The 27,682-nt window shown below is 40.0% G+C and overlaps 1 protein-coding gene across 3 annotated transcripts; it reads right to left on the bottom strand.

Annotated features, from left to right (window-relative positions):
- Nucleotides 1-1,914: 1,914 nt before the first annotated feature.
- Nucleotides 1,915-27,215, bottom strand: LOC124507669 (UDP-glucuronosyltransferase 3A1-like). Of its 3 annotated transcripts, XM_047073965.1 has the most exons (8): nucleotides 27,122-27,215; nucleotides 24,788-24,889; nucleotides 19,426-19,431; nucleotides 14,170-14,278; nucleotides 11,834-12,365; nucleotides 4,999-5,230; nucleotides 3,316-3,535; nucleotides 1,915-2,191 (listed from the first exon to the last, which is right to left on the bottom strand). In XM_047073965.1, exons 1-8 carry the CDS (start codon nucleotides 27,213-27,215, stop codon nucleotides 1,915-1,917), a joined length of 1,572 nt encoding a protein of 523 aa, XP_046929921.1. The 3 variants fall into 3 exon arrangements, with proteins under 3 accessions (XP_046929921.1, XP_046929929.1, XP_046929935.1); XM_047073973.1 differs by lacking the exon at nucleotides 19,426-19,431; XM_047073979.1 differs by lacking the exon at nucleotides 24,788-24,889.
- Between the last annotated feature and the right edge of the window lie 467 nt (nucleotides 27,216-27,682).

Raw genomic sequence — 27,682 nt, 5'->3', positions numbered from 1 at the left:
AGAGAGAACCTCAAGCAGGCTCCAGGCTCAGGGTGGAGCCCAACATGTAGCTCCATCCCACAGTTCTGGGAGCATGACTCAAACCAAAATCCACAGTCAGATGCTCAACCTACTGAGACACCAAAGTACCCCATAATATTTATATTTAGTTTTTATAAGATCTATTTCACACACCAGAATTAAACAATCAAAAACGATGGTCCTCCCAGAGACACTACATATGTCTAATGATCTTTTTCTATATTTTTAACCCATGAGGTAACATACATTTGAAAACTTTAAGGAGGAACTTAATTCCATTTAGGAATGAAAATCAATTATGAGAAAATAATCATTTGAGGATGAAATATTTCATGAAAACCATACACCAAAAAAAAAGACAGTCTTTTGTATGAATTTAGAAAGAGAACAAATCTTTTTTAAAAAATTATATGTAGGGGCGCCTGGGTGGCGCAGTCGGTTGGGCGTCCGACTTCGGCCAGGTCACAATCTCGCGGTCCGGGAGTTCGAGCCCCGCGTCGGGCTCTGGGCTGATGGCTCAGAGCCTGGAGCCTGTTTCCGATTCTGTGTCTCCCTCTCTCTCTGCCCCTCCCCTGTTCATGCTCTGTCTCTCTCTGTCCCAAAAATAAATAAACGTTGGAAAAAAAAAAACAAAAAAAAACAAAAAAAAAATTATATGTATAATATGGGTGTGTGTGTGTGTGTGTGTGTGTGTGTGTGTGTGTACACAGACACAGAGAGAGAAAAGAGAAAGAAACTTCTGTGGACATGACAGATCCACCGAACCCACATTCCATTGCCTGACTTTAGGCTTTGTCAATGAAAAGAAAAACCAAACAAACAAAAACCCTGGTGGTTAAAGCACACTTTTTCTGATTTATGTTGCCATGAACTGAATGTAATTCCCAAGGGATTTACACATAAAGGGATATCCCTTGCCACAACAGTTACAGATGGATGCTCTCTAAGTCAACAAAGTCTTGGAAACAGCTATATTCACAGGACCTGAAGCCCAAGAGGCTCTTGCAGAGGTCCGAGTTCCCTAATGGAGGTCCCCATGACTACATTTTTAAGAGTGGGAAACTTGAAGGGAATTGTGGGAAGTGAAACACACAGCATCAGATGTGCCCAAAGACAGACTCCAGATCTGACACCAAAGTAGGTGCTCTCCCAAGATGGATTTGGGACAGAGACCACGGGTAGAGTCCTAGAAAGGCCATCCAGGCCTCACTGCAGGACAGAGGCCAGGCTTCCTGAATTGGGTGGTGAGGTGAGAAGAAGATGCAAGAGGAAGACCCATAAAGGAAGAACTTGTCAATATGTTATGTCATAGCATGAAATGAAAATTAAGTAATGGCAGAGAGACTACAAGTGTCCAAACAGCAATGATGAAGTAAACATGGCCCTGTGCTAAGGACAGGGAGTAAGGAGGATGTGGGCTGCCTGCTGAATTTTGGGTCTGAGTGAGGAGTCCATTGATGAGGGGCAAGTCAAGAAGCCAGAATCAAATTCATAGACACAGAAAGTAGAACAGGGATTGATGGAGATTCGGGTGGAGGGGGGAATGTGTATGAGGAATCACTGTTTGATCAGCGAGGAGTTAGTTTATTCTGGAATGATGAAAACAGTTCTGGAATGAGTTATAGTGATGTATGCAGGATAATGTCAATGGTAAATGCCTCTGACTGTACACTTAATGGTTAGAATGGCAAATTTTATAGAATATATATTTTACTACAATTTAAAGAAGAATCCCAAGAATGCTTCACAAGAATTTTTAAACACAGACAGAAGTGAAGAGCAATTTATGTGCCACCGTCAGGTGGAATACGAGGAACAGTAAGGGTGTCCTGTGTGGTTGGAGACTCTGTAGAACCAGTGGCTTCTCAAATACCCATCAAGGATGCACCCCCATCAGGCCTTCTTCAGCTTCCTGGCCCCACACAGCCACATGGCCACCATGCCCAGCAGCTTCCCGCAGAGCCACAGGGTGCCCAGGGTGACCACCAGCAGGAACAAGAAGACGTCCAGCAGGTATTGCTCATGCCACGGCTGCTGCAGGGCATGGGGCTTGAGGTGGGCCGCACCCCCTGTCTGGAGGATGTGGTCGATCCAGCCCACCAGCCTCTGGGCAGGGGTCAGGGGGTGGGAGCGCCTGATGATGCTGGCGGCCACTGCTGCTGACTTGTACCTGTTGGCAGACACAGAGGTAGGCATTACCTCTGTGGTCATAGAAGTCTTAGAAACCTTGAATCTCACACACACTCATTCCTCCACATGCACAGAAAACTCAGTTTCAAGGAAAAATGTTGGCCTGGTCTTGCCACACTAGCAGGGTCACATTGAGAAGTTCAAACTGGTGCCTTCATGCAAAGATCCATGCCTAGTGCCCAAAGTGCTAAACTATAAAACAGTGAATAAGCTGTAAGGAAAAGTCTCTTCCCAGGAGGCTTATGGTACACTAAAGGAAAAAACACGTATGAATATATGTGATGTAACATACCCCTGACTCGGGGTAGATGTCCTGAAGATGCTAATAAGATATTCCACCCATCCTCATTATCAGATCATTGTGCTGGATGGGAATTTACATAAGACATCATGGGTCCTTCTACCAACTCACTTAACAGAAATTCATCTCAACCTACTTTGTGGCAGGCCCTGTGCTAGGCCCGGTGAGCTCAGGGGAAAAAACAGACACACTTGGCCATCCAAGGGGGCTTACTCTCTACTTTCTAATATGAGGGACCCACAATAAAGCAAAAGCAGAAAGAAATGGGGTAGTTACCTATCCTGAGAAGTGTTAAGAAGAAAAAACAAATTACAATTGAAGGGGGTGAGAGAGGAGTGCATTTAGGACTGTCAGACAAAGACCACTTCTCTGAGGAGAGGACATTGAAGATGAGCCCAATGGTCATGAAGGAACCAGTCCTGAGAGGAGAAGGAAGGATGTTCTAGGGAGCAGCACTGACAAAGGGCCTGAGGCTGGAGAAACAGTGTGGCTTATTGGGGGACAAAAAGGAGACCTCCTGCCTCAGTGAAATTCTACTATAAGCAGCATCAAAATATAACACCTCTCTGAGACCCAGTGTAAATAGGTCAGAGTCTTTGCAATACTTATGGTAGAAAACTGTTCTCAGCATCTAACCTAAATGCCTAGTCTTACTCTCAGAGGAAACAGAACAGGTATTAGTATCATACACATATCATTGCCTGTCCCTAAAGTTTTGCCTTTTTGCAAAAGAGTGCTACACAGTACTCATCGTATTTCATATCTTCTTTTAGTCTCAATGACAAGTTCAGAGAGCTGCATACCTCTTGTCTTCTATGACTTCCTTCATCTTCAGAGCCAATGTCTCTGCCTTGATCTGCTTTAACTGGATAGAGACACCAAACTTCTTGGCTTCTACTCGGACCATGTTTTCAGGATGGTCTCCAAGGACTGGAATCCCCACGATGGGCACACCATGTTGGATGGCCTCCATTATGCTATTCAACCCACCATGGGTGACAAAAAGACGGATGCGTGGGTGAGCTGTTGTAAATCAGGAACAGAGCAGAATATTTCGGCATGAAAACTCTCAGAACACCAGGGAAAGCATCAGGGCAGAGGAAAATACCAAGGGATTTCAAGGTATGGTGGAGAAAATGGATTTACTGATCCAGCTTTGAACACACTCAAGGGTGCATATTCCAAGATAGAAGATTCTGGCCTTGTCTGTGTACAGAGATTCCTCTAAGTCAATCCATCTAAGACTCACAGCCAAGGGAAAGCTGCAGAGAACAGTGTTGAGCAAGGCATATTCCTCCTCCCAACTATCCATCCACCTATCCATCCATCCATTCTTCTCTCTACCCTCTTTCTCTCTTTGCTTTTCTTATGTATGCTCTCTTTGTGTCTCCTTCTGTCTCTTTTCTGTCTCTCACTCTCCACGTCTCACCCTCTCTCCTTCACTGCCCATTATTTTCCTCTTATTGAAGTCTTAATACTTTTATTGTCATCGCATCTCACCTGGCATTCCTCAAACATACACTCTATGTGCTTTCTCCTCAATTTAATAAGAAATCCTCTGAAGTAGGGTGTGATGGACCACCCATCTCAGTATTTCCAGTTCCTGTGTGCTACTCTACTCTTTTTTAGAGAAAACCAAAACAAGTGTTGATAATGAAGGGTTCATCTCAAACAGTGCCTCTCAACAGGGATGTGCATCAGAATCGATTGGTGTTTCCTTGAAAATCAGAATCCTTTTTACTCCATGCCTTGTGAAAAAAAAAATGCAGAACACTCTATCTTAAGTTCCCAATATGTTTGTGAGCCTTGGGGTGAATAATCTTGTGCTGAACCTCTGAGGTATTCAGTTGTTGTGGTAGTTAGGATGCTGAAAAAAACTGGCACAAGGACAAAGAAAACCTTGGGGTGTAAGGAACTATTACCAGACAATTTTATGGACCAAATGACTGGCTGACAGATTGCTCACCTTGACAGTCAGATATTTTGGCACACCCTTCAGACACCATCAACATCAATTTTTTGAAAGTATGACTATACCTTTTGTAGCATAGGAGAATGTGCTAATATGTGTGTGTGGAAGGGAGGGTGTCTGTAATGGCACATGGCCTAACAGGTTCTCAAGGGCCCAGGAAAAGCAATGGCAAGAAGACCCCTGATGTGTGTTCTCAAAGTCCACAAACTGTCTCTGGTTGGACTTGGACAACTTTCTTCAGTGCAAATATGTTAGGGTTAAAATAACCTGACAAAACTATCACTTCTGACTGAAAATAGCAGGACTAGAATAGAAAGGAAGAAGCAAACATGGCACTTTTAACTATTTGGGCTGTATATCCTGATTTCCCAGGGACTCCAGTTGACTGCTCCATTCCTGTCTTCTAAACATTACTTTAGCAACCAACCGTCCCTTCTCATGGTGATGGAGTTGCCCCGTGGAGCCCTAAAGAGACCTAAATAGAAAAAGAGAAATAGATCTGGCCAGTCCTTACCTAAGAGGTCATTCTGAGGAAGCCAGTCCACGATTTTCACATTTGCTGCCAATTTGACGTCTTTGGGCCACTTAGAAGGCTTACAGTTCCATATCACCCCTTGGGAGAGACGAGCAAAGGCACTGTTCATCTCCATGAGAACTTCCTGGGACTGATAGGTGCCCACCATGGAGCCCATGGCCACAAGGACAAAACCAGAGTCTCCAAACTTGCTGATGAAATTCTCAAATTCCTGGAGTGGTAAGAAAGGAAAGGATGTGAACAAAGTTGTTCATGAAAACCTAGATGTGAAATGTTTATAAAATCATTTCATAAAATGAAAGTTAACTATTAACAGAATGCACCATCCTGTCAGTACCTAGAGCTCACTGCCTTGAAACTGTACTCATAGGCCTGAGGACAGCTCAGTGCACTCCACAGTGTGCTTATATCCATTGTGTCCAGTGGCCTTGAGGTCATTTTTCTGAGACCTCAGGACACTCCATACCATACAAATACTTTCAATAATCACAAATGGATATGAAGAGAGTCTTAGGAGCCCAGCCAGTATCACAATAGTCCACAATGCACATAGGACACTTAACACATACTTCAGCACCAATATCTAGATTCAGAATATCCATATTACAATGTTTTAAGAAGAGGAAGGCAGAGGTCGTTGAAACTTCTTTTTTTTTTTTGTTAAGAACATGGCCCCAGAAGCAGGGTCATCCTCATCCCTCATCCTTGACTGTGCAGATACGGCGTTTAGGAGTGTTCCAATGACAGACCAGAGGTGCTATTGCCTAGGTGAGTGCCAGTTGCTGTCCTGGACAAGTAGGGGGCAGTAGGCATTCTGGAGGCTGAGGTAGATGCTGGGGAAATATCTGTCATTTGTCTCCTTCATATGCTTATGAGCCATCTGTTGTCTTCATTGTTGAGAGTTCTGGTAAGGTGTTTGGCCCATTTAAAAAATTTTAATTGATTTTTTTTATTGTTATTATGAGTTTTAAGAGTTCTTTGTATATTTGTATATATGGTTGTATATTTGTGTGTATTACATTTTGAATAATAGTTTTTATCAGGTATACCTATGCAAATATTTACTCTTGGTCTGAGTCTCCTCCTTTTATTCCACAACAGGTATGTTGCAGAACAGAAATTTTTAAAATCAATTTGGCCCACTTCTCAACTCTATCACAGAACATGACTTGGGTTTTATATGTAAAAAGTAATCACCAACCACAAGGTCGTCTGTTTTTTCCTATGTCACCTCATATGAATTTCATACTTTTGCATTTTATATTCAGGTCTGTGACCTACTTTGTGTTAATTTTTTTGAAGACATAGGATCTGTGTCCAATCATTGGAAAGACTATCTTCTTCTCGTGGTATTTCTTAAAGCTTTGTCAAAGATCATTTGGCTACATTTGTGTGGGTCTATGTGTACTCTCTTCTATTACATTGATCTATTTGTTCTTTTGCTTATAGCACACTTTCTTGATTACTTTAGCCATTTCATAAGTCATGGAGATGACTAATGGCAGTTTTCCAACTTAGTTCTTCATCTTCAACATTGTGTTGGCCCTTCAGTGTTTTTGCCTCTCCATGCAAATCTGAGCATCAGCTTATCAATATCCACAATTGATAATTTGCTGTGATTTTCAGTAAGATTGCACGGAATCTATAGATACAATTGGAGATAACTAACACTTAGCAATATTGAGTCTTCCTACCCATAAATATGGAGTATCTCTCCATTTATTTAGCTCTTTGATTTCTTCCATCAGCATTTTGTAGTTTTCTCCATATAAATCTTGTACATGTTTTGTTAGTAATTATTCCCAAGATTTCATATTTAGTGGTGAAATATAAATAGTAGAGTGGTTTTAATTTCACATCCTCCTGTTCATTGCTGATATATAAGAAAAAGATGGATTTTTTATATTAAACTTGTATGTTTTGATGTTACTATACTTGCTTGCTAGTTCCAGAAATATTTTTCTTGACCTTTCAGATTTTTTAAATAGACCATCATGTCATCTGTGAGCAAGAACAGTTTTAACTCTTCCTGCCTAATCTACATGATTGTTATTCCTTTTTCTTTCTTCTACTAATTTCTTAGGACCTCAAAGATGAGGATGAAAAGCAGTATGAGAGTAGTTACTTTCCTGGTACCTGAGAGGTTGTCCTTTCATTTTCTATAAAATGTCCCCTTTAATTAAAAGCTTCTAGAGAAGCTTTTAATTCTGATGAAATCAAATTTACCTATTTTTTCTTTTGTTATTCATTCTTTCAATGTCACATCTACAAATTCATTGCCAAGTCCAAGTCCATGCAATTTAGCCCTTTCTTTTCTTCTAAGAACTTTTTGGCTTTTAGCTCTTTATTTAGGCCATTGATCCATTTTGAGTTGATTTTCGTATATGGTGTGAGGAAGGCGTGGAATATATTCTCTTTCATGGGAATGAATATCCAGTGGTTTCAGCACCATTTGTTGAAGAGACTGTTCTTTCCATTGATTGCTCTTGGCACCCTTGTCACAAATGAATTGGTCACAGATGTGTGTCATCGAACACTGTTCTTTCCATGTTGATTTGGCTATTTGCATTCCATTACATTTCAATGTGAGATGAAGACTGGCTTTTCCATTTCTGCAAAAAAGAAAAAAAAGTAATAATAAGGCCACTCAAATGTTGATAAGGCTTAGATAAAACTTGTAGATCACTTTGAGTAGTATTGCTCTCTTAACAATATTAAGTATCACAATTCACGGTCTTGAGATGTCTTTCCATTTATTTAGGTCTTCCTTAATTTCCTTCAGCAAATTTGTAGTGTCCAGTGTATGTGTCTCTCGCCTCCTCAGTTTAATTAGGTGTTGTTGTAAATAGAATAATTTGCTTGGTTTCATTTTCAGATTGTTCATAGCCAGTGTATGAAAACACAAGTTGTATGAATTCATTGGGATTTTCTATATACAAGATTATGTCATATGAATATCAAACCATTTCTACATTGTCCATTCCAATTTGGATGCCTTTTATTTCTTTTTCTTGCCTACCTGCTTTGTGTAGGGTATATTTGAATAGCGGTGATGTAAGCGGGCATCTTAGACTACCGATCTGAAGCAGCAGGATTTCAGTCTATCCCATAGAGTATGATGTTAAAGCTGTCAGTGTTCCATAAATACTCTTTATTGTGTTCAAAAATACCTCTTTACTCCTAGCTTTCTGACTGTTGTTATCATGAAAGGACATTAGTTTTGTCAAATATTTTATCTGCATCTCTTGAAATGATTAGCTTTTTTTTAAATCCTCTTCATTCTATAGATGTGTTGCATTACGCTGATTGATTTTGTTACATTAGACATGTTATAAAATACCTTTTATATCCTGTAAAAGGTTTGACATTGGTCTATTTTGTCTGATTTTAATTAGCACATAGCCACCTTGGATGATTCTTAAAGAAGTTCATGGTCTTGGGGCGCCCAGGTGGCTCAGTTGATTGGGCACCCAAATTTGGCTTAGGTCATCTTCTCATGGCTTGTGGGTTTGAGCCCCGCATTGGGCTCTGTGCTGACAGCTCATAGTCTGGAGTCTGCTTCTGATTCTGTGTCTCCATCTCTCTCTGCTCCTCCCCTACTCATGTTCTGTCTCTCTTTGTCTCTCAAAAATAAACATTAAAAAAAATTTTAAAAAGAAGTTTTTGACTTAATACCCTAAATATTAGTTTCATATCTTTTGTCACCTCTTCAAAACATTTGTTTCTTCCTTCCTGTGCATTTGTTGGCTGTCTCCAGCTTACCTCATTGTACCATTCTGGCCCTTCTTAACTCCATCCAGCACAACACTATAAAAACTATCATCCCAAAGGACCAGTAAAAACCAGCTTTGTTGTCACTTGACATTTATAAGATCAGTGTAAATCTATAATTTAAAATTGGCAAAGGCAGAGTACAACATCATAACAAGAAGCTGAGTACTCCCAGCTCCCCACAGAAAAAAACAAAAGGACAAAAAAGGCTAAAGACTCACTCAGATAATTTTATACGACTTGGGAAAATAGTCAGTGATATACAGAAACCAAACAGATGCCCATTCAAGAAGAAAAAAATAAGCACACTCAGAATGGTGAGAATTTCCATGGCAATTTTACTCTTCTGGCCCCACACTCTTCCTGAAGTGGCATGCCATGGTCCAGAGGCAGCAGTGGTAGCCCTGCCTTCTGTAAGAGGAGAAGAAATGAAATAATTTGCAACATTGTAGCCACTCTGTAGGCTCCCAGGTGACAAGTTAAGATCTCACCAGGCTCAGAGCTCTGACTGGAAATGGCAATATAGCTCAGATATCAGGTTGGTGGGAGTCTTGCAAGGCAATAGAGGGCACAATGTCATGTAAAATCTGCAGGGATACTGCAGAATTTAGAATCTTGGGGCAAGAGAAACAAAACACCTATGTCCCTGAACAGAATCTGGGTAAGACTCTTTGGGAACTTAAGACATTAAAATTGGCCAAGTATACAGGAAGAATCAGATGAATGAACGCATACACAAAGGTCCAGACAGGAAAAATGCTCAGAAAATACCTAAGGAGACTTTAAGTTGTCTTCCCTGGCTTATCCAAAGTATTAAACATTCCCCACTAACTAGTGAAGGTGTTCTATGGCAGCCTGCAAACACAACTAGAGGTGACTGGGTTTACAAATGCCCACAACTTTCTACAAAAGATCACAAGACATATTTAAAAAAGAGAGAGACTAAAAGCCAAAATGTGTCATTTAAAGGAATGAAATAAATCTCCAGGAACCCTCTTTGAAGAAACAGACATTGGATTTACTAAACAAAGACTTTTAAATTGACCAAATATGCACAAAGAGCTAAAAAAAAAAGTGGACAAAGGTCTAAAGGAAATCGGGAAGACAATATATGAACAAATAGAGAATAATAGCAAGAAGAGACAGAAATTATTTTTCAAAAAAAGCAAAAAAAGAAATCAAAACAAAAAATACAATCACTGAATTGAAAAATTCACTAGGGTAGTTCAATGCAGACCAAAACAGACAGAAGAAAGACTTAGTACACTTGAAGACAGGACATCTAAAATGTCAAGTCTAAAGAGAAAAAAGTAGAAAGGGCAAAAAAATGAATAGAGTGTGAGGGACTCACAGGACCCCTTTGTGTAGATTAATATATGCATTATGGAGTTCTCAAGGGAATGAGAGAGGAAAGAATAGGAGGATTGCACCAAGAAATAATGGCACATACAAGATATGATATGAAGACAATCCTAAGTTTCCTCTCTCACACACACAAAAAAATTTGTCATGACGAGTTAAGAAATTTAGGAAAGTAGCAAGAAATAAAATCAGCTCAGAATATCCATTGCATTACATTAATAATGACCATTTCAGGAAGGAGATTGGAAAAACAATTTCATTCACAATACAATCCAAAGAATAAAAAAATAGTTAGGAATAAACTTAACCAAGGAGGTAACTATATTGAACTATGTTGAAAACTGTAAGCCACTGCTGAAGGAAATTAAGAAGACACAAATAAATGGAAACAAATTACAGGCTTCATGGATTAGAAGACTTAATACTTTAAAGATGTCAGTACTTCCCAAGGTGATCCACAGGTACCATGCATCTCTATCAATAGTGAACAACATTTGCTTCTGGCAGAAATAGTAACCTATCATAAGCTGATGTGGAATTTCAAAAACAATGAGTACCCAAAACAATGTGGAAAAAAGAACAGGGTTGGAGGTCCCACATTCCCTGATACCAGAGTTACTACAAAGCTACAGTAATCAAAATAGTGTAGTATGACAAAAAAGATAGATATGTAGATCAATAAGATAAAATAGAAAGTCCAGAAATACCCCAGGTATATTTGGTCAAATAACTTTTGACAAAGGTTCTAGACCATTCATTAGGTAAAAGACAGTCTTTTTTAGCAAGCGATATTGGAAAACTGGATATCCACATGCAAAAAACTGAAAGTCAACCATTACATTATACCATATGGTAAATCAACTTAAAATGGATGACAGACCTAAAAATCTGAGCTATACACCTACGACTCTTAAAAGAAAATAGAGAAAGAAATCTTCATATAATTGTACTGGGTAGTGATTTCTCATAAAACACCAACAGCACAGGCAACAAAATAAAAAATAACTGCATTGGATTGCACCAAAAGAAAAATTTTGTGTATCAAAGGACACCATCAACATAGTGAAAGGGCTCATGCCCTCTCTCTCAAATAAGTATATAAACTTAAAATTAAAAGAAAAGAATGAAATTTTGCAATATATGAAAACATGAACCTTGAGGCCATTATGCTAAGTGACATAAGCCAGGCACAGAAGAGCATGTATTGTAAGATTTCACTTATAGGAAGCATCTACAATAGTCAAATTTATAGAATAAAAAGTGGAAATTGGTTTTCAAGGGTTGGAGGAAAAGTAGAACAGATAGTTCCTATTCAATGGAGGAAGGGTTATAATGTTAAATAAGATCAATAAGATCTGCAAATCTGAGGCACATGGTACCTACACTTAATAATTCATAATGTATTTTCAAAAATTTGATAAGAGGGTAGGTCTCATATTAAGTGTTTTACCAATATAAAATAAAATTTAAAATAGAATAGAATACAATAAAATAGACTAGAGACATAAAAGTAAGTATGTAAAAAAAAAAAGTAGAAATAAAAGTAAACGTGTGTATTCTAGGTGTTTTGCTTGTCCCATCCTACTTAAGTCCCAGTTCCCACTGGCAAGGGAGCCACCAACTCTATGTTTACTGAAGAGCTTTGCATGAAGTCCCTATTGAATGCTAAGGTTTTACTTACTTGTGGTACTGGTTTAACAGGTCTGGCCATTAAGCCTCCAATATACACAGTGTTGGGAAGCAGGGGCCTAGCAAATTCAAGGGCAAAGTCAGAGTTAACAAACCATAGCTCTGCTTTCCTTAGAAGATGAGACAAAACTGGTCTAGAGTCTTCTGGGAAATGTTCCTTGATGGTGATATCAAATGTAGACTGGATTCGCCATTGCCTTAAGAAGAAATCCAAGAACATCAGAAAATTCCTCACTCTGCCCCAGAAGTCCATGCGGTCGGTTAGCAAGGAATGGAATACCGGAACATAAGACACCGGGTTTGGTAGCCCAAGGTCCACACTGCCAAATGGGGAGGGAAGAATTGACACAAATGGCTTCACAAGCTTCTCAGCAATGAGGAAAGAACAGAAGTCAAATGCTTCAACAAATACCAGGTCAAAGTTCTCATTTTTTAAAGAATCCATGATGTCACTTCTCCTTAGCAAATCACTGCATTGAATCCCCAATTGTTCCATTAACTTTACAAAGGTGCCAAATGCTTCCCTGTTAAAAAAAAAAAAAAAAGACAAATATTCACTGAAGAGTTAATTTCACAACACTTAGGAGAAACTTTAGCTCACAGAAAATATCCCAGGTAAGTAAGACCATACCTGGCAGCAGCCCATCTATTTTACCGGTGTCCAATGAATAATCTGCTCTGGTCACTCTGCTCCATGTGTTTCTGCTTCCTAAAACGTTCTCACTTTTTTCCCTCTACTTTCTCTAGCCAATCACATCCACATCAATTCAAGATCCTTCCAATTTGGCAGCCATCTCTGACTGTAGCAGACATCAGAGTTCCATGTCTACTTGACACATTCTGTGATGCTCTCTTTAACTTTCATCTGTATACTGACAGTTCATGAGTGACTATCTTGTTTCCCAGCCTAACTGTGGAAGTAACTTGGCAGCAGAGTCCGTCAATGTTGATAATATAGCCCTTTTTTGTTCTTTAAATTTGGTAGAGTCTGCATTTGAGAGATTGCCTCACACAAGGAACTTTGTGATGCTAATATTAGAATCCCAATTCTAAACTGAACATGAGATTTATATTTTTCTAGCCTATGAAATAAACAAGTTAAAACAAACAAGCTTATTATTACCCTTTCCATTTCATCTTTCCTGGAGTAGTGAAAGAACTTAATACTACACCATGTCAGCCCACTGAAAGCCCACAGGTGAGAGCTCATTAGTAATATGCAGTTGTCCACGTGCACTGTAGAGTAAACTTCAAGTGACAATAGATGATTAGCTGAAATTATTCTCTATTGTGTTTTTAAATGATTTTACATAATGAATGACTGCTACTTGTGTGGATAAATTCAAGAAATGAACTACAAATTCCTCAAAAGAACAGCATTCATCATATTTGAAATTAGGTTAATCTATTAAAATACAGGAAGGTACTGTGCTCAGCATGCTGCACCATATTTAATAAGTGGGTGCAACATGTCTTCAAAGAAATGAAGTGGGGAAGAAAAGACAAGACATAATAAAAAAATCATGAATAACAACACAAGATGATATATACAATGCTTCAAGAGAGTATTTTAGAACACACCTCTTCTGGATGAAGAATTTGGTCTTCTAGTTTAGGTAAGCAGAAAGGCTTTATGGCAAAAGCCAGATTTTAGGACCACCTTGATGACTGAATAAAATTTTTAAGGAAAAAGGGAAAGGTGGAGTTAGGTCACTATAATTCATCAGAAAGGCAAGAATATTTATCTTTTCCCTCTTCTGTCAAAAGTAAAGAACTTTTTATACATCCCAGATAATGATGAAAACTTTCAAGCTAATATCACAATGTGTGTCATCAAGGCATTTGGGTTTTTAAATGAGTTAAAAGACAATGGCTCAGGGTATGAAAAATCAATGCTCATCAGCATGTTTCCATTCTTGAATTTAAGTGATGAGAGGAAAAGTAAGTATAAAATGGTGGCTCTGATACGCCTACCAACAATCAGAAATTATGTTGTTTATCCTGCCTTCTGTGTTGTGGAGAGTATATACACAAACATTGTAGGTGAAGGGCTGCCAGGAAGATCCAGAAGGAACAATCCCCTGACTATATAGAAATACATTCATGATTTCAGTGGAAAAGGCACACTACACAGACTGAATAATTGGGAGTGAAAAACTCATCTATTCCATCGATCCCCACCCCCTATCATTGATCTCCCCATCCATCCACTCATCCATCCACCCATCCTTTTCTCTTAAACTTACTCTAAGTAGCTATGCATCCAATCATTTATTTACATCACTTTATAAATGGTAAGTCTTTCAATCAGAGAATAAAAGAAATTACCTGCCATGCAAAGCTTCCTTCATATAGGAATCAAAATGTTCCTTTAATTCTTTTTCATGATCCTCAGGTAGAAGCCAACTGATAACTTGGTATGCATTTTCCTTCTTTTCTAAATAAAAAATTTTTAAAAACACCAATAAAATATATCATTAAGTCCAACAATGCAGATAATTTTGGCATGATACCATAGTTGCTTTTTTTATCCTAATAATTTTATATATATCTGCATGTTTGCTTTTAGAGAGTTTTTCGGTTTCTGCCTGCTTTTTCATTTCTTCAGTCATAGGATCTGATACTATTTATTGAGAACATTATAATAATTCAATTACTTTTATTCAACTGAATGAATGATATAGAACTTAAATAAAAGTAAAGTTCTATTTGAAGCTTTCATGTAAAGGTATAGATATTCTTCATTTTACAGATGAGAAGACAAACATAAATGGAGTGTCAGATAATTCATCACGGTTGCACATATAGTAAGTGCTACGCTTTGTATTTAAATACAGATTTAATTTTATCCCAGCTCCCCAGTCCTTTGTTTTTTAGGAAAAAAGAGATATTTTTTTATTACTTACACGTGACACATGCAAAGGTTTTTCATTCAGCCAAAAATACGGCAAAGGCTAAGTTAACAAGAGTAGTCCCCTGCAGTCCTACTTACCATTCCGACATTTCCCCCATAACTCATGTGTACTAAAGAGTCTGGCACCATTTTTGAAGTTGGATTGTTGACAGCTTTCAAACTCCATTTCCTCCTTAACTTTCTGGGACATATCTTGGAAAAATGAGGAGAAAGCCTCAACATGACCTCCCTCGTGTGACCAAGATTTTCAGCCAAGCAAGCCAGACCCCATGAGGGGAACCTGCATCTCCATCCCACTCAGAGGCTTCCATAATTGGCATTTAGAAACAAAAGGATGGGTTTAGCCTTTGAGTGGCCCTGGTCATGTGTCTCACACAAACCTATCTTCTGTGTCAGAATCCACTTTGTTTCTGGATTCCAGCATGAACCGTGTGATTGACACTAGGCTAGGTAGAACCGCATGACCAATGGCTGTACATCTCAAGGACTGCCCCCATTATAAACAGTGCTCTGAGTTAAGACTGATTCCAGTTTACAAGCCCACTGAGTGGTGTGAGGAGGATAACACCATGCCATCTGATGAAGTCCACACTGTAAAAGGAGAAGGTGCACTAGAACCCGAGAAAATGCCTTTGCTACTGTTGCTCATGATATGTCTGTAGCTCAAAGAAAACCTTGATTAACACAGTATAAGGGAAACACTGATGACACCCTCGTGGGGTTAATTCAAGGGTTAATTCAAACTCAGCTTAATCTCAGTTCTCTAAAATCACCAGCAAGAAGGCCCTTAGCTTTGGTGATGCTAATTAGGACATTTGGAGGAAGAACTTATAAATATGAGCAGGTTAAAAGGCATACCCTCCCCCAAAGTATAAATAATGACAATGAAAGGAAGGGCAAAAAATGGGAAATGTCAGCGTGGGAGAGTCAGGAAAGAAATTAAAACAGAGGTCTCAGTTTTGACATATGTGGCAACTAACATTACTTTTAAAAAAATTATAACAGAGCAAGGACACAGATTGGCTTTTGTGACTTACATCAGAGGTTCTACATTACTTTTAACATTGGATGAGATCCCCCCAATGACCAACTTTAATCGTCTTAGTCAATACTGGGGAAAATAACAGATATATCATGAGAGCTCACCAAAATTTATCAAAGTACCTCTATACTGTTAGGAGGTAGCAAATATTAGATAGAGCACAGTGGTGCATGCCCTGTCTTAACTACTGGGATTAAATATCCCATAGCCATAACAGCCGTTGGTTGTTATCTCACAGTAGCTATGGTTGCTCCTATATAAGAAGTCATAAAATTAATGTTTTAGTACTAACACCATGACGAAAGGGAACTCATTGGATCTGCCCAACATATTAAAAGTTTTAATACAACAAAGTAGAGTTTTAATAGAGTGCCTTCAAGGATTAAATCCCTTTTTGTAAAGGATCCATTAACGAAGAAGTGATTATCCCCACTAGTTCTCCATTTAATAGCCTAACTTGACTATTCTTAACCCTGAATGAATGGAGCCTCTCAGTGGATTACTGTGATCATATTATGGCCTCCATTTCCAATCTTACTGAAACTACTGACTATATCCAAGACTAATAAATTCTTTACAGTCATAGCTTTGGTAATACATTCTGTTTAATTCCTATTTCAACAAGCTCTCAGCTCTAGTGTCTCTTCACCTTCACCTTTGAAGGGTACAAGTAACTTGTAACTTGGCTTCTCATGGACTACCTCAACAGCCCTACTCGCTAGTTTTGCTGGCAAGATCTTTCACCACATTTAACTTTCTCCAGAAGCACATGTATGACAGTACTTTGAGGACAACCTCCTTTTGCAGAGATTTGTGGAGCCCATTCAGTCAAGACACAAACACGCACACAGCAACTCACATAGAGGGATGTGCTGCTGCCCTACACAAAGCACAAGCCATGGCACCTCAGTTAAATTCCTGGGACAAATTGCTTGTTGAGTGGAAGGTCTTTCCATCCCTGACACTGTCAAGACACACCTATTACGGCTCCATTTCCAGCATGAGAGTATAAGGAGCTTTCCTGGACATACTTTGAAAACAGCAAATGGTGAAAAATTCATACACACACACACACACACACACACACACACACACACACCTCCTGATGTAGACAACAATTCCACTGACAGAATTTGTCTGAAATAACTATTTGGGAAATCTGCAGCCAATTGATGGTTTCCACCAACCAGAGGAAGTCTTTAACTGTAAATTGCAGATAATTTTAGTCAATTTCAGCTTTTTCCACAGTAGCAGCTACCCATCCCCCAGCCCTCAGTCTCCAGCAGGAAGCTGTATGCATTGTTTATAGAGCAGCTTGTACACAGGTTTCAAGAGCCTGAGTGGGCAAAAAAAAATCACCTTGTCCAAATATCAAGTATCTGTGCTCTGATTGCTGCTCTGGTCGCAGAGATGCAGACAAAGAAGTAGGCAGCAAGGTTTCTGCATCATGCTCTATTATTGCAGCCACTTCCCTCTCTGGCTCAATTGACTTCCAGGGGTCTTAAAAGATTGATGCCCTCCTTTCCCCCTCATTTTCTCAATTTACCCATTTTAAAGGGAACCATTAAAAGCTGGGACATTGTAAAACAGCTACACATACCAGGAAAACTTGAAAGTGTCCATTCATGCCCAGGAAAAGGCTCAGAAAAGACAGTGAACAGTAAAATTTACACCTCGGTTTGATCATCAACACAAAAGCAGCATAAAACAATTTTAAAACATAAATAAACAAACAAAATTAATAACAAAAATCTGCAAAGAGAAGGGAGGAGAGGTTCATCTCCAGATTTACACATTGTTATATTCAAATGTTCAGTTTTCAACAAAAATCACAAGACACACCAAGACACAGGAAACTAATGCTTCATCCAAAGAAAGTTATAGATTAACAGAAACTGTCCCTAAGAATTACTTTATGTCAGATGTATTACACAATGTCTTTAAAATAACTGCCTTAAATTTCTCAGAGAATTAAGAGAAGATGTGGAGAAGGTCAAGGAAAAAGTGTTTGTAAAATGTCACTGAAAGAAAGGTAGGTGGGGTGTCTGAGTGGCTCAGTCAGTTAAGTATCCAGTTTTCCATTTCAGCTCAGGTCATGATCTCATGGTTTGTGAGATCAAGCTCCACATCAGGCTCTGGGCTAGCAGCAAGGAGCCTGCTTGGGATTCTCTCTCTCCCTCTCTCTCTCTCTGCCCCTCTCCAGCTCACACTCACTCTTTCTCTCTCAAAATAAATTAATAAACATTTTAATTTTTTTAATAAAGGAATATAAATTCTAAAGAAACCAAAAACAAATTCTAGGACTGAAAAATACAATAAATGAAATGAAAATGTCACTAGAGGGATTCAAAGGCAGAATTGAGCAAGCAAAAAAACCATCAAGCATTATCAGTGAACCTCAAGAGAAGACAGTAGAAATGATCAAGTCTGAGGAACAGAGTGTTAAACAATTTAAGAAAAGGGAACACAGTCTAAGGGTCCAACACATGCCCTGTGGATGCTCAGGAGAAGAGAGAAAGAAAGGCATAGAGACAATATATGAAGCAATAGTGGCTGAAAACCTCCCAATTGGGTGAAAGATTTTAATATAAACATCCAGGAAGCTCATCCAACTCCAAGTAAAATGAACTCAGACACCCACATCAGGACACATTATATCAAAATACAGAAAGAGAAAGAGGAAATATTAAAAGGAGCAAGAGAAAAGTGACTCATCGCATACAAGTGATTGTCAGTGAGATGATCAATAGACTTCCAATCAAAAATTTTAGAGGCAAAAAAAAAAAAAAAGTTCGAGACCAGAAGGCAGTGGCCCAATATATTCAAAATGCTAAAAAAAAAAAAAAAAGAAGAAGAAGAAAAGAAAAGAAATAAGAAAGAAATAAAGGGAAAAAAAAGAATTGTCAACAAAAAATTCTACATCAGGCAACTCTGTCCATCAAAGATCAAGGAAAATTAAGACAATCCCAGATAAACAAAACTAAGGGTGTTTGTTACCACTAGAACTGCCCTGGGAGTAATGCACAAGGCACTTCTTCAGGGAAGAATGAAAGGACGCCAGAAAGTAACTTAAAGGTATATGAAAAAATAAAGATTTTTAAAGAGGTAAAAGAATGGGCATTATAAAAGCTACTGTTATTGTAACAATGGCTCTAACTACCTTGTTGTTTTCAATATTATTTAAGAGGCTAGTATATTAAAAAAATTATTTGTTTAGGGGCATCTGGATGGCTCAGTCAGTTAAGCATCTGACTTCGGCCAAGTTCATAATCTCATGGTTCGTGAGTTCATGCCCCACATCGGGCTCTGTGCTGACAGCTCAGAGCCAGGAGCCTGCTTCAGATTCTGTGCTCATGCTCTGTCTCTCTCTCATTCTCTCAAAAATAAATAAACATTAAAAAAATTATTTGTTTAAAAGCTACTATCATTATTTGAAATTTGTAACTCCACTCAAATTTTCTACAAAATTTAACATACTAGTGCATTTAAATTAACAATAATTTATGTTTAGGAGCACATGATGTATAAAAATGTAATTTTGTGACATCAACTAACCAAAGAGTTGGGGATAAAGCCATCTAGGAACACTAGGAACAAAATATTTCTATGTTATTAAATTAGTATAAACTAAACACTGGGAATACAGGGAAGATGGTGGCATAGGAGGATGCTGGGCTCACCGTGCGTCCTGCTGATCACTTAGATTCCACCTACACCTGCCTAACTAACCCAGAAAACCACCAGAAGACTAGCAGAACGGAGTCTCTGGAGCAAAGCGCAGACGAGAGGCCCACGGAAGAGGGTAGGAAGGGCGGCGAGCCGGTGCGTGCTGCACAGACTGGCGGGAGGGAGCTGGGGCAGAGGGGCGGCCCGCTGGCCAAGCAGAGCTCCCGAGTCTGGCTGGCAAAAGCGGAGGGGCCAGATGGAGTGTGTTCCGACAGCAAGCACGACTTAGCATCTGGGAGGTCATAAGTTAACAGCTCTTCTTGGAAAGCGGGAAGGCTGGAGGACAAAGGGAGGGAGAGTTGCTGAGCCCTGGGATGGGATGACAGAGCTGTTTGGCGGGGAACAAAGGTGCTCACCAGCGCCATCTCCCTCGCCCATCCCCAGCCAAACTCCCAAAGGGAACCAGTTCCTGCCAGGGAACTTGCTTGCTCCACCCAAACACCCAACGCTGTGCTTCTGCGGAGCCACCCCTCCGGCAGCTTCAGGGCCCCTCCTGAAGCGGATCACCTAAGGAGAAGCAAGTTAAGCCTGCCCCTCCTGCCCCCGTGCACCTTCCCTACCCACCCCAGCTAATACACCAGATCCCCAGCACCACAAGCCTGGCAGTGTGCAAGTAGCCCAGACAGGCCACACAACCCCACAGTGAATCCTGCCCCTAGGAGAGGGGAAGAGTGGGCACACACCAGTCTGACTGTGGCCCCAGCGGTGGGCTGGGGACAGACATCAGGTCTGACTGCGGCTCCGCTCACCAACTCCAGATATACACCACAGCACAGGGGAAGTGCCCTGCAGGTCCGCACCACTCCAGGGACTATCCAAACTGACCAAACGGAAGAATTCCCCTCAGAAGAATCTCCAGGAAATAACAACAGCTAATGAACTGATCAAAAAGGATTTAAATAATATAACAGAAAGTGAATTTAGAATAATAGTCATAAAATTAATCACTGGGCTTGAAAACAGTATAGAGGACAGCAGAGAATCTCTTGCTACAGAGATCAAGGGACTAAGGAACAGTCACGAGGAGCTGAAAAACGCTTTAAACGAAATGCAAAACAAAATGGAAACGACGACGGCTCGGATTGAAGAGGCAGAGGAGAGAATAGGTGAACTAGAAGATAAAGTTATGGAAAAAGAGGAAGCTGAGAAAAAGAGAGATAAAAAAATCCAGGAGTATGAGGGGAAAATTAGAGAACTAAGTGATACCCTAAAAAGAAATAATATACGCATAATTGGTATCCCAGAGGAGGAAGAGAGAGGGAAAGGTGCAGGAGGGGTACTTGAAGAAATAATAGCTGAGAACTTCCCTGAAATGGGGAAGAAAAAAGGCATTGAAATCCAAGAGGCACAGAGAACTCCCTTCAGACGTAACTTGAATCAATCTTCTGCACGACGTATCATAGTGAAACTGGCAAAATACAAGGATAAAGAGAAAACTCTGAAAGCAGCTAGGGACAAACGTGCTCTAACATATAAAGGGAGACCTATAAGACTCATGACAGATCTCTCTACTGAAACTTGGCAGGCCAGAAAGGAATGGCAGGAGATCTTCAATGTGATGAGCAGAAAAAATATGCAGCCCAGAATCCTTTATCTAGCAAGTCTGTCATTTAGAATAGAAGGAGAGATAAAGGTCTTCCCAAACAAACAAAAACTGAAGGAATTCGTCACCACTAAATCAGCCCTACAAGAGATCCTAAGGGGGATCCTATGAGACAAAGTACCAGAGACATCACTACAAGCATGAAACCTACGGACATCACAATGACTCTAAACCCATATCTTCCTATAATAACACTGAATGTAAATGGACTAAATGTGCCAACCAAAAGACATAGGGTATCAGAATGGGTACAAAAACAAGACCCATCTATTTGCTGTCTACAAGAGACTCATTTGAGACCTGAGGACACCTTCAGATTGAGAGTAAGGGGATGGAGAACTATTTATCATGCTACTAGAAGCCAAAAGAAAGCTGGAGTAGCCATACTTATATCAGACAAAGTAGACTTTAAATTAAAGGCTGTAACAAGAGATGAAGAAGGGCATTATATAATAATCACAGGGTCTATCTATCAGGAAGAGCTAACAATTATAAATGTCTATGCGCCGAATACCGGAGCCCCCAAATATATAAAACAGTTACTCACAAACATAAGCAACCTTATTGATAAGAATGTGGTAATTGCAGGGGACTTTAACACTCCACTTATAGAAATGCATAGATCATCTAGACACACAGTAAATAAAGAAACAAGGACCCTGAATGATGCATTGGATCAGATGGACTTGACAGATATATTTAGAACTCTGCATCCCAAAGCAACAGAATATACTTTCTTCTCAAGTGCACATGGAACATTCTCCAAGATAGATCACATACTGGGTCACAAAACAGCCCTTCATATACTTCATAAGTATACAAGAATTGAAATCATACCATGCATACTTTCAGACCACAATGCTATGAAGCTTGAAATCAACCACAGGAAAAAGTCTGGAAAACCTCCAAAAGCATGGAGGTTAAAGAACACCCTACTAAAGAATGAGTGGGTCAACCGGGCAATTAGAGAAGAAATTAAAAAATATATGGAGGGGCGCCTGGGTGGCGCAGTCGGTTAGGCGTCCGACTTCAGCCAGGTCACGATCTCGTGGTATGGGAGCTCGAGCCCCGCGTCGGGCTCTGGGCTGATGGCTCAGAGCCTGGAGCCTGTTTCCGATTCTGTGTCTCCCTCTCTCTCTGCCCCTCCCCCATTCATGCTCTGTCTCTCTCTGTCCCAAAAATAAATAAACGTTGGAAAAAAAAAATAAAAAAAAAATATATGGAAACAAACGAAAATGAAAATACAACAATTCAGACGCTTTGGGATGCAGCGAAGGCAGTCCTGAGAGGAAAATACATTGCAATCCAGGCCTATCTCAAGAAACAAGAAAAATCCCAAATACAAAATCTAACAGCACACCGAAAGGAAATAGAGCAGAACAGCAAAGACAGCCTAAACCCAGCAGAAGAAGAGAAATCATAAAGATCAGAGCAGAAATAAACAATATAGAATCTAAAAAACTGTAGAGCAGATCAACGAAATCCAGAGTTGGTTTTTTGAAAAAATAAACAAAATTGATAAACCTCTAGCCATGTTTCTCAAAAAGAAAAGGGAGAGGACCCAAATAGATAAAATCATGAATGAAAATGGAATTATTACAACCAATCCCTCAGAGATACAAGCAATTATCAGGGAATACTATGAAAAACTATATGCCAACACACTGGACAACCTGGAAGCAATGGACAAATTCCTAAACACCCACACCCTTCCAAAACTCAATCAGGAGGAAATAGAAAGCTTGAACAGACCCATAACCAGCAAAGAAATTGAATCAGTCATCAAAAATCTCCCAACAAATAAGAGTCCAGGACCAGATGGCTTCCCTGGGGAGTTCTACCAGACATTTAAAGCAGAGATAATACCTATCCTTCTCAAGCTATTCCAAAAAATAGAAAGGGAAGGAAAACTTCCAGACTCATTCTGTGAAGCCAGTATTACTTTGGTTCCTAAACCAGACAGAGACCCAGTAAAAAAAGAGAACTACAGGCCAATATCCCTGATGAATATGGATGCAAAAATTCTCAATAAGATACTAGCAAATCAAATTCAACAGCATATAAAAAGAATTATTCACCATGATCAAGTGGGATTCATTCCTGGGATGCAGGGCTGGTTCAACATTCGCAAATCAATCAACATGATACATCACATTAATAAAAGTAAAGATAAGAACCATATGATCCTGTCAATCGATGCAGAAAAGGCCTTTGACAAAATTCAGCAACATTTCTTAATAAAAACCCTCGAGAAAGTCGGGATAGAAGGAACATACTTAAAGATCATGAAAGCCATTTGTGAAAAGCCCACAGCTAACATCATCCTCAATGGGGAAAAACTGAGAGCTTTTTCCCTGAGATCAGGAACACGACAGGGATGTCCACTCTCACCGCTGTTGTTTAACATAGTGTTGGAAGTGCTAGCATCAGCAATCAGACAACAAAAGGAAATCAAAGGCATCAAAATTGGCAAAGATGAAGTCAAGCTTTCACTTTTTGCAGATGACATGATATTATACATGGAAAATCCGATAGACTCCACCAAAAGTCTGCTGGAACTGATACATGAATTCAGCAAAGTTGCAGGATACAAAATCAATGTACAGAAATCAGTTGCATTCTTATACACTAACAATGAAGCAACAGAAAGACAAATAAAGAAAATGATCCCATTCACAATTGCACCAAGAAGCATAAAATACCTAGGGATAAATCTAACCAAAGATGTAAAAGATCTGTATGCTGAAAACTATAGAAAGCTTATGAAGGAAATTGAAGAAGATATAAAGAAATGGAAAGACATTCCCTGCTCATGGATTGGAAAAATAAATATTGTCAAAATGTCAATACTACCCAAAGCTATCTACACATTCAATGCAATCCCAATCAAAATTGCACCAGCATTCTTCTCAAAACTAGAACAAGCAATCTTAAAATTCATATGGAACCACAAAAGGCCCCGAATAGCCAAAGTAATTTTGAAGAAGACCAAAGCAGGAGGATCACAATCCCAGACTTTAGCCTCGACTACAAAGCTGTAATCATCAAGACTGCATGGTATTGGCACAAAAACAGACACATAGACCAATGGAATAGAACAGAAACCCCAGAACTAGACCCACAAATGTATGGCCAACTAATCTTTGACAAAGCAGGAAAGAACATCCAATGGAAAAAAGACAGTCTCTTTAACAAATGGTGCTGGGAGAACTGGACAGCAACATGCAGAAGATCGAAACTAGACCACTTTCTCACACCATTCACAAAAATAAACTCAAAATGGATAAAGGACCTGAATGTGAGACAGGAAAACATCAAAACCCTAGAGGAGAAAGCAGGAAAAGACCTCTCTGACCTCAGCCATAGCAATTTCTTACTTGACACATACCCAAAGGCAAGGGAATTAAAAGCAAAAATGAACTACTGGGACCTTATGAAGATAAAAAGCTTCTGTACAGCAAAGGAAACAACCAACAAAACTAAAAGGCAACCTACGGAATGGGAAAAGATTCATTGTCAAATAAATTTGACAAATTGTCAAAACAATTTATTTTTCAATAAATTTCATATATTGAAAAAAACAAAACAAACAAACAAACAAAAGACATTGTATATCCTTTACTGGGATAGATAAATTTAATAATTACCAGAAAAAACTTACTTGGGATTAAATAATCTCCTCCATAAAGAAGCATGGTGACATTATGACCATGATCTTGAAGAATCTGAGATACCCGGTCCAGCAGTAGATAATGGCTTCCACCTAGGAATAATACAAAATTTTATTTTTGTGAAGGTGAGAACAGAGGGTCTGAAATTGATGTGGGGGAATGGAGATCCAGGATAAGGTAGCAGAGAATTGGTGGTCAGTAGAAGATGAGTTATTTTAGTCCTTTGGTTTCATTTTGGGTAAACCCCAGACCAGATACCCTCCTTCTTTCTGATCAAGTCTTAATTTGTAGCAATCTTACATGAAAGATTCCTTTTTGCACTTCAAGATCTCCATGCCAGTGAGATGACCTTCTCTATGCTTAAGCCTAAAAGAGTTCCCAATCCTAGGCACATGCTGCAATTTAGGCTGCCTTTATGGGGGTACTGTGTCCTTTAGGAAAGGAAATTTGTGGAGAATTTTGGCACAAGACTATGTATGTGAGAATAATGGGTTTCTAAAGGACAGTCAATCAAAGCTATTTCTGGAATCCTTCTGTCTGGAAATTTATGTTAACATGGAAGCCAGAAACATGGGAACATGAATATCAGTCCAAGCCACAGAAGCAGAAGTGGATAGAGCCACTGCTCAGAGCCAAGATTCTTCAGATTCAAATATATTTGGCAGGATGTTCCTCAGTTGGGTCCTGCATTTTACTAAACATCAAATTTAAAGCATTCAGGATAACTGTGGACCCTTTGGGTAGAACTGTAGATTCCTGTATGTATATAAAACTGGGACATCACCCAACATAGGAAAATCCTGGGATCCTAAGGAAATAGAAGTGTGATTCTCTGTGGAGGTGCAGATTATCACACCAATGTCTAAAACCATGTAATATCATGGAGCACTTTGCTTGAATCTATGGGTCAAGGAGTAGAATTTGCCTATGTTGGAAAGTGGGGGTTGTTTGGAAGACAATGATCTCATGATGATTGGGTCAGGACAGATGAATGTAGGACTACAGTAATGGTGTATATCTGTGGAAATCATTCTAATTTTTTATATCTATACTTGTGTTGCCTGATGTAACACAGATTACATAAAAGCACAAACCCTACACCCTTAGATGCCTTCTCTGGCTCACCTTTAACCCCTGTAAGAAATGGATGCAGGGGAGAAGGCTTCCTGCACAGGCAGCCATTCCTGAGCACCAAGGTGATCCCAGTGCATTCTGGGGCAGAGGCAGGGTTTCCAACACCTCCAAACCACACCTGCCCCCTCTCAGAGTCCAGAGGACATGCAATTTCAAGAGGTGGGGCAATTCTTTTTTTCTGTTGCCTTTAACTATCATTAAAAATAGATTTAAAATGGAAAACAGAGTTTTTTCAATACTTATTTTTAGGAATCCCCACTGTACAGCATAGAGTCTGGGGAAGAGGACAGGTTTGAGGTAAGAAACAGTAGGTTAAGTCCAGGTGTGTGACATCAGGGAGGTCTGGTGTGCTCTTGCCAAAGGCCCCTCATTTCCCTGACCCTTAGGTTCCCTGTCAGGAAATAAAAGGGAGATGCCCAATTAGATGACCTCAATGGTTTCTTCTAGCCCACGATCCCCAGATTCTTGGGGATCTAAAAGTGACCCCAGGAGCCCCGTATCCTGTCAGAATGGATCAAAAAAATATATCTTGGGGGAACTCCATTTTATGATGCCTCTTTATCCTGATAAACGTTCCTGTTCCATTTCTGTTCCCTTTGCAGCAAAAGTAAAGGCATTAAAACTGGGTTCACACAGAATTAACTGTTTCACTGTTCTTCAAAACCTTCTAGCAGCAAGGGCAAAAGAGAGACCTGTTCCCAATTGATTTTCTCTGCCCAGTTTCCAGGTTTCCTATTAGTGAAACAGGCCCCGTTTGTGCTGCTACCCCCAGGAGTCCCTTTCCTTGGCCTGCAAGAGCCTGAAAGTGACCTCACCTTCCACTTTCTATTGGTAACTACAGCACCCTCAGACTTTTAAGGTGTGCCTCTGAAAATCCTGGCTGCACCCAGGAGTACGCAGCTCAAGGTCTCCAGGTCAGCATTGGATCGAAATTCTGGCCCCAGCAATGCAGAATAGGACACACCTCCAGAAAAGGTAAAAAAGAGGAAAGAAAACCATTGCTTTTTCCAGAACTAGCTTCCCCACACCAGCAGTGGGGACCCCTCTGTGAACCCCCTGCCTTTCCACCTCTCCCTCCTCTATCCTGGGATCCAAACAAGCTCTGGAAAACCACAAAGAATGACCTATGAAGCAGGGCTAGATTGAGCATCTGGGATGCGCCTGTGTCTGATTCTGTTGCCAGCACTCACCCAGTGAGGATACAGTCAGAATTTTGGCGGCCTCTGGGATCAGGAACCCAGACAGAAGAAAGCCAGCTAGCAGCAGCGCCCGCTGGCCTGTCATGCTCCCTCCTGTACCAGCTGCAGATTCCAGCCTTGTGCCCAGAGCCCTGTGCTCTGCTTCTCTGAGTCCCTCACGGCGACCTGTATGCCTTGGGGACAAGCTTTGCACTGGCAGCCAAGGAAATGCTCTGGTAGAAGCTTGGGAAGAGGTGAGGGATGGGTTCTGTCTGTTTTCTTTTCTGTTTATAGCTTCTGGCCTTTCTGCTCCTCCTCCTGGGTGCTTGCTCCACTGGCTATTTGGTCTTCACCCTCCCTAACCAGAAGCAGCAGGAAGGAGGGGTTAGTGAGCTCTCCTTAACCCTTCTCTGTCCGAGTAATCACCACACTCTCTGCAGAGAAGATACTCTGAACCTTAGGAAGTCACTTCCAAGATGACTCAGACCTATCTACATTTTAGGGACCTTTCCCCAAACTTTCCCACCTCTTAATTGCACTATTGACCTCCTACTGTCATCCCCCTGCCCCATT

This window comes from Lynx rufus, unplaced genomic scaffold, assembly GCF_022079265.1.
Source record: "Lynx rufus isolate CCGP_SWC_20201006 ecotype Redwood Valley unplaced genomic scaffold, mLynRuf1.p SCAF_1, whole genome shotgun sequence".
In the NCBI taxonomy this organism is placed as follows: Eukaryota; Metazoa; Chordata; class Mammalia; order Carnivora; family Felidae; genus Lynx; species Lynx rufus.
Note: the sequence above shows the minus strand (reverse complement) of the source record. Positions and strands in the feature narration are given on the sequence as shown.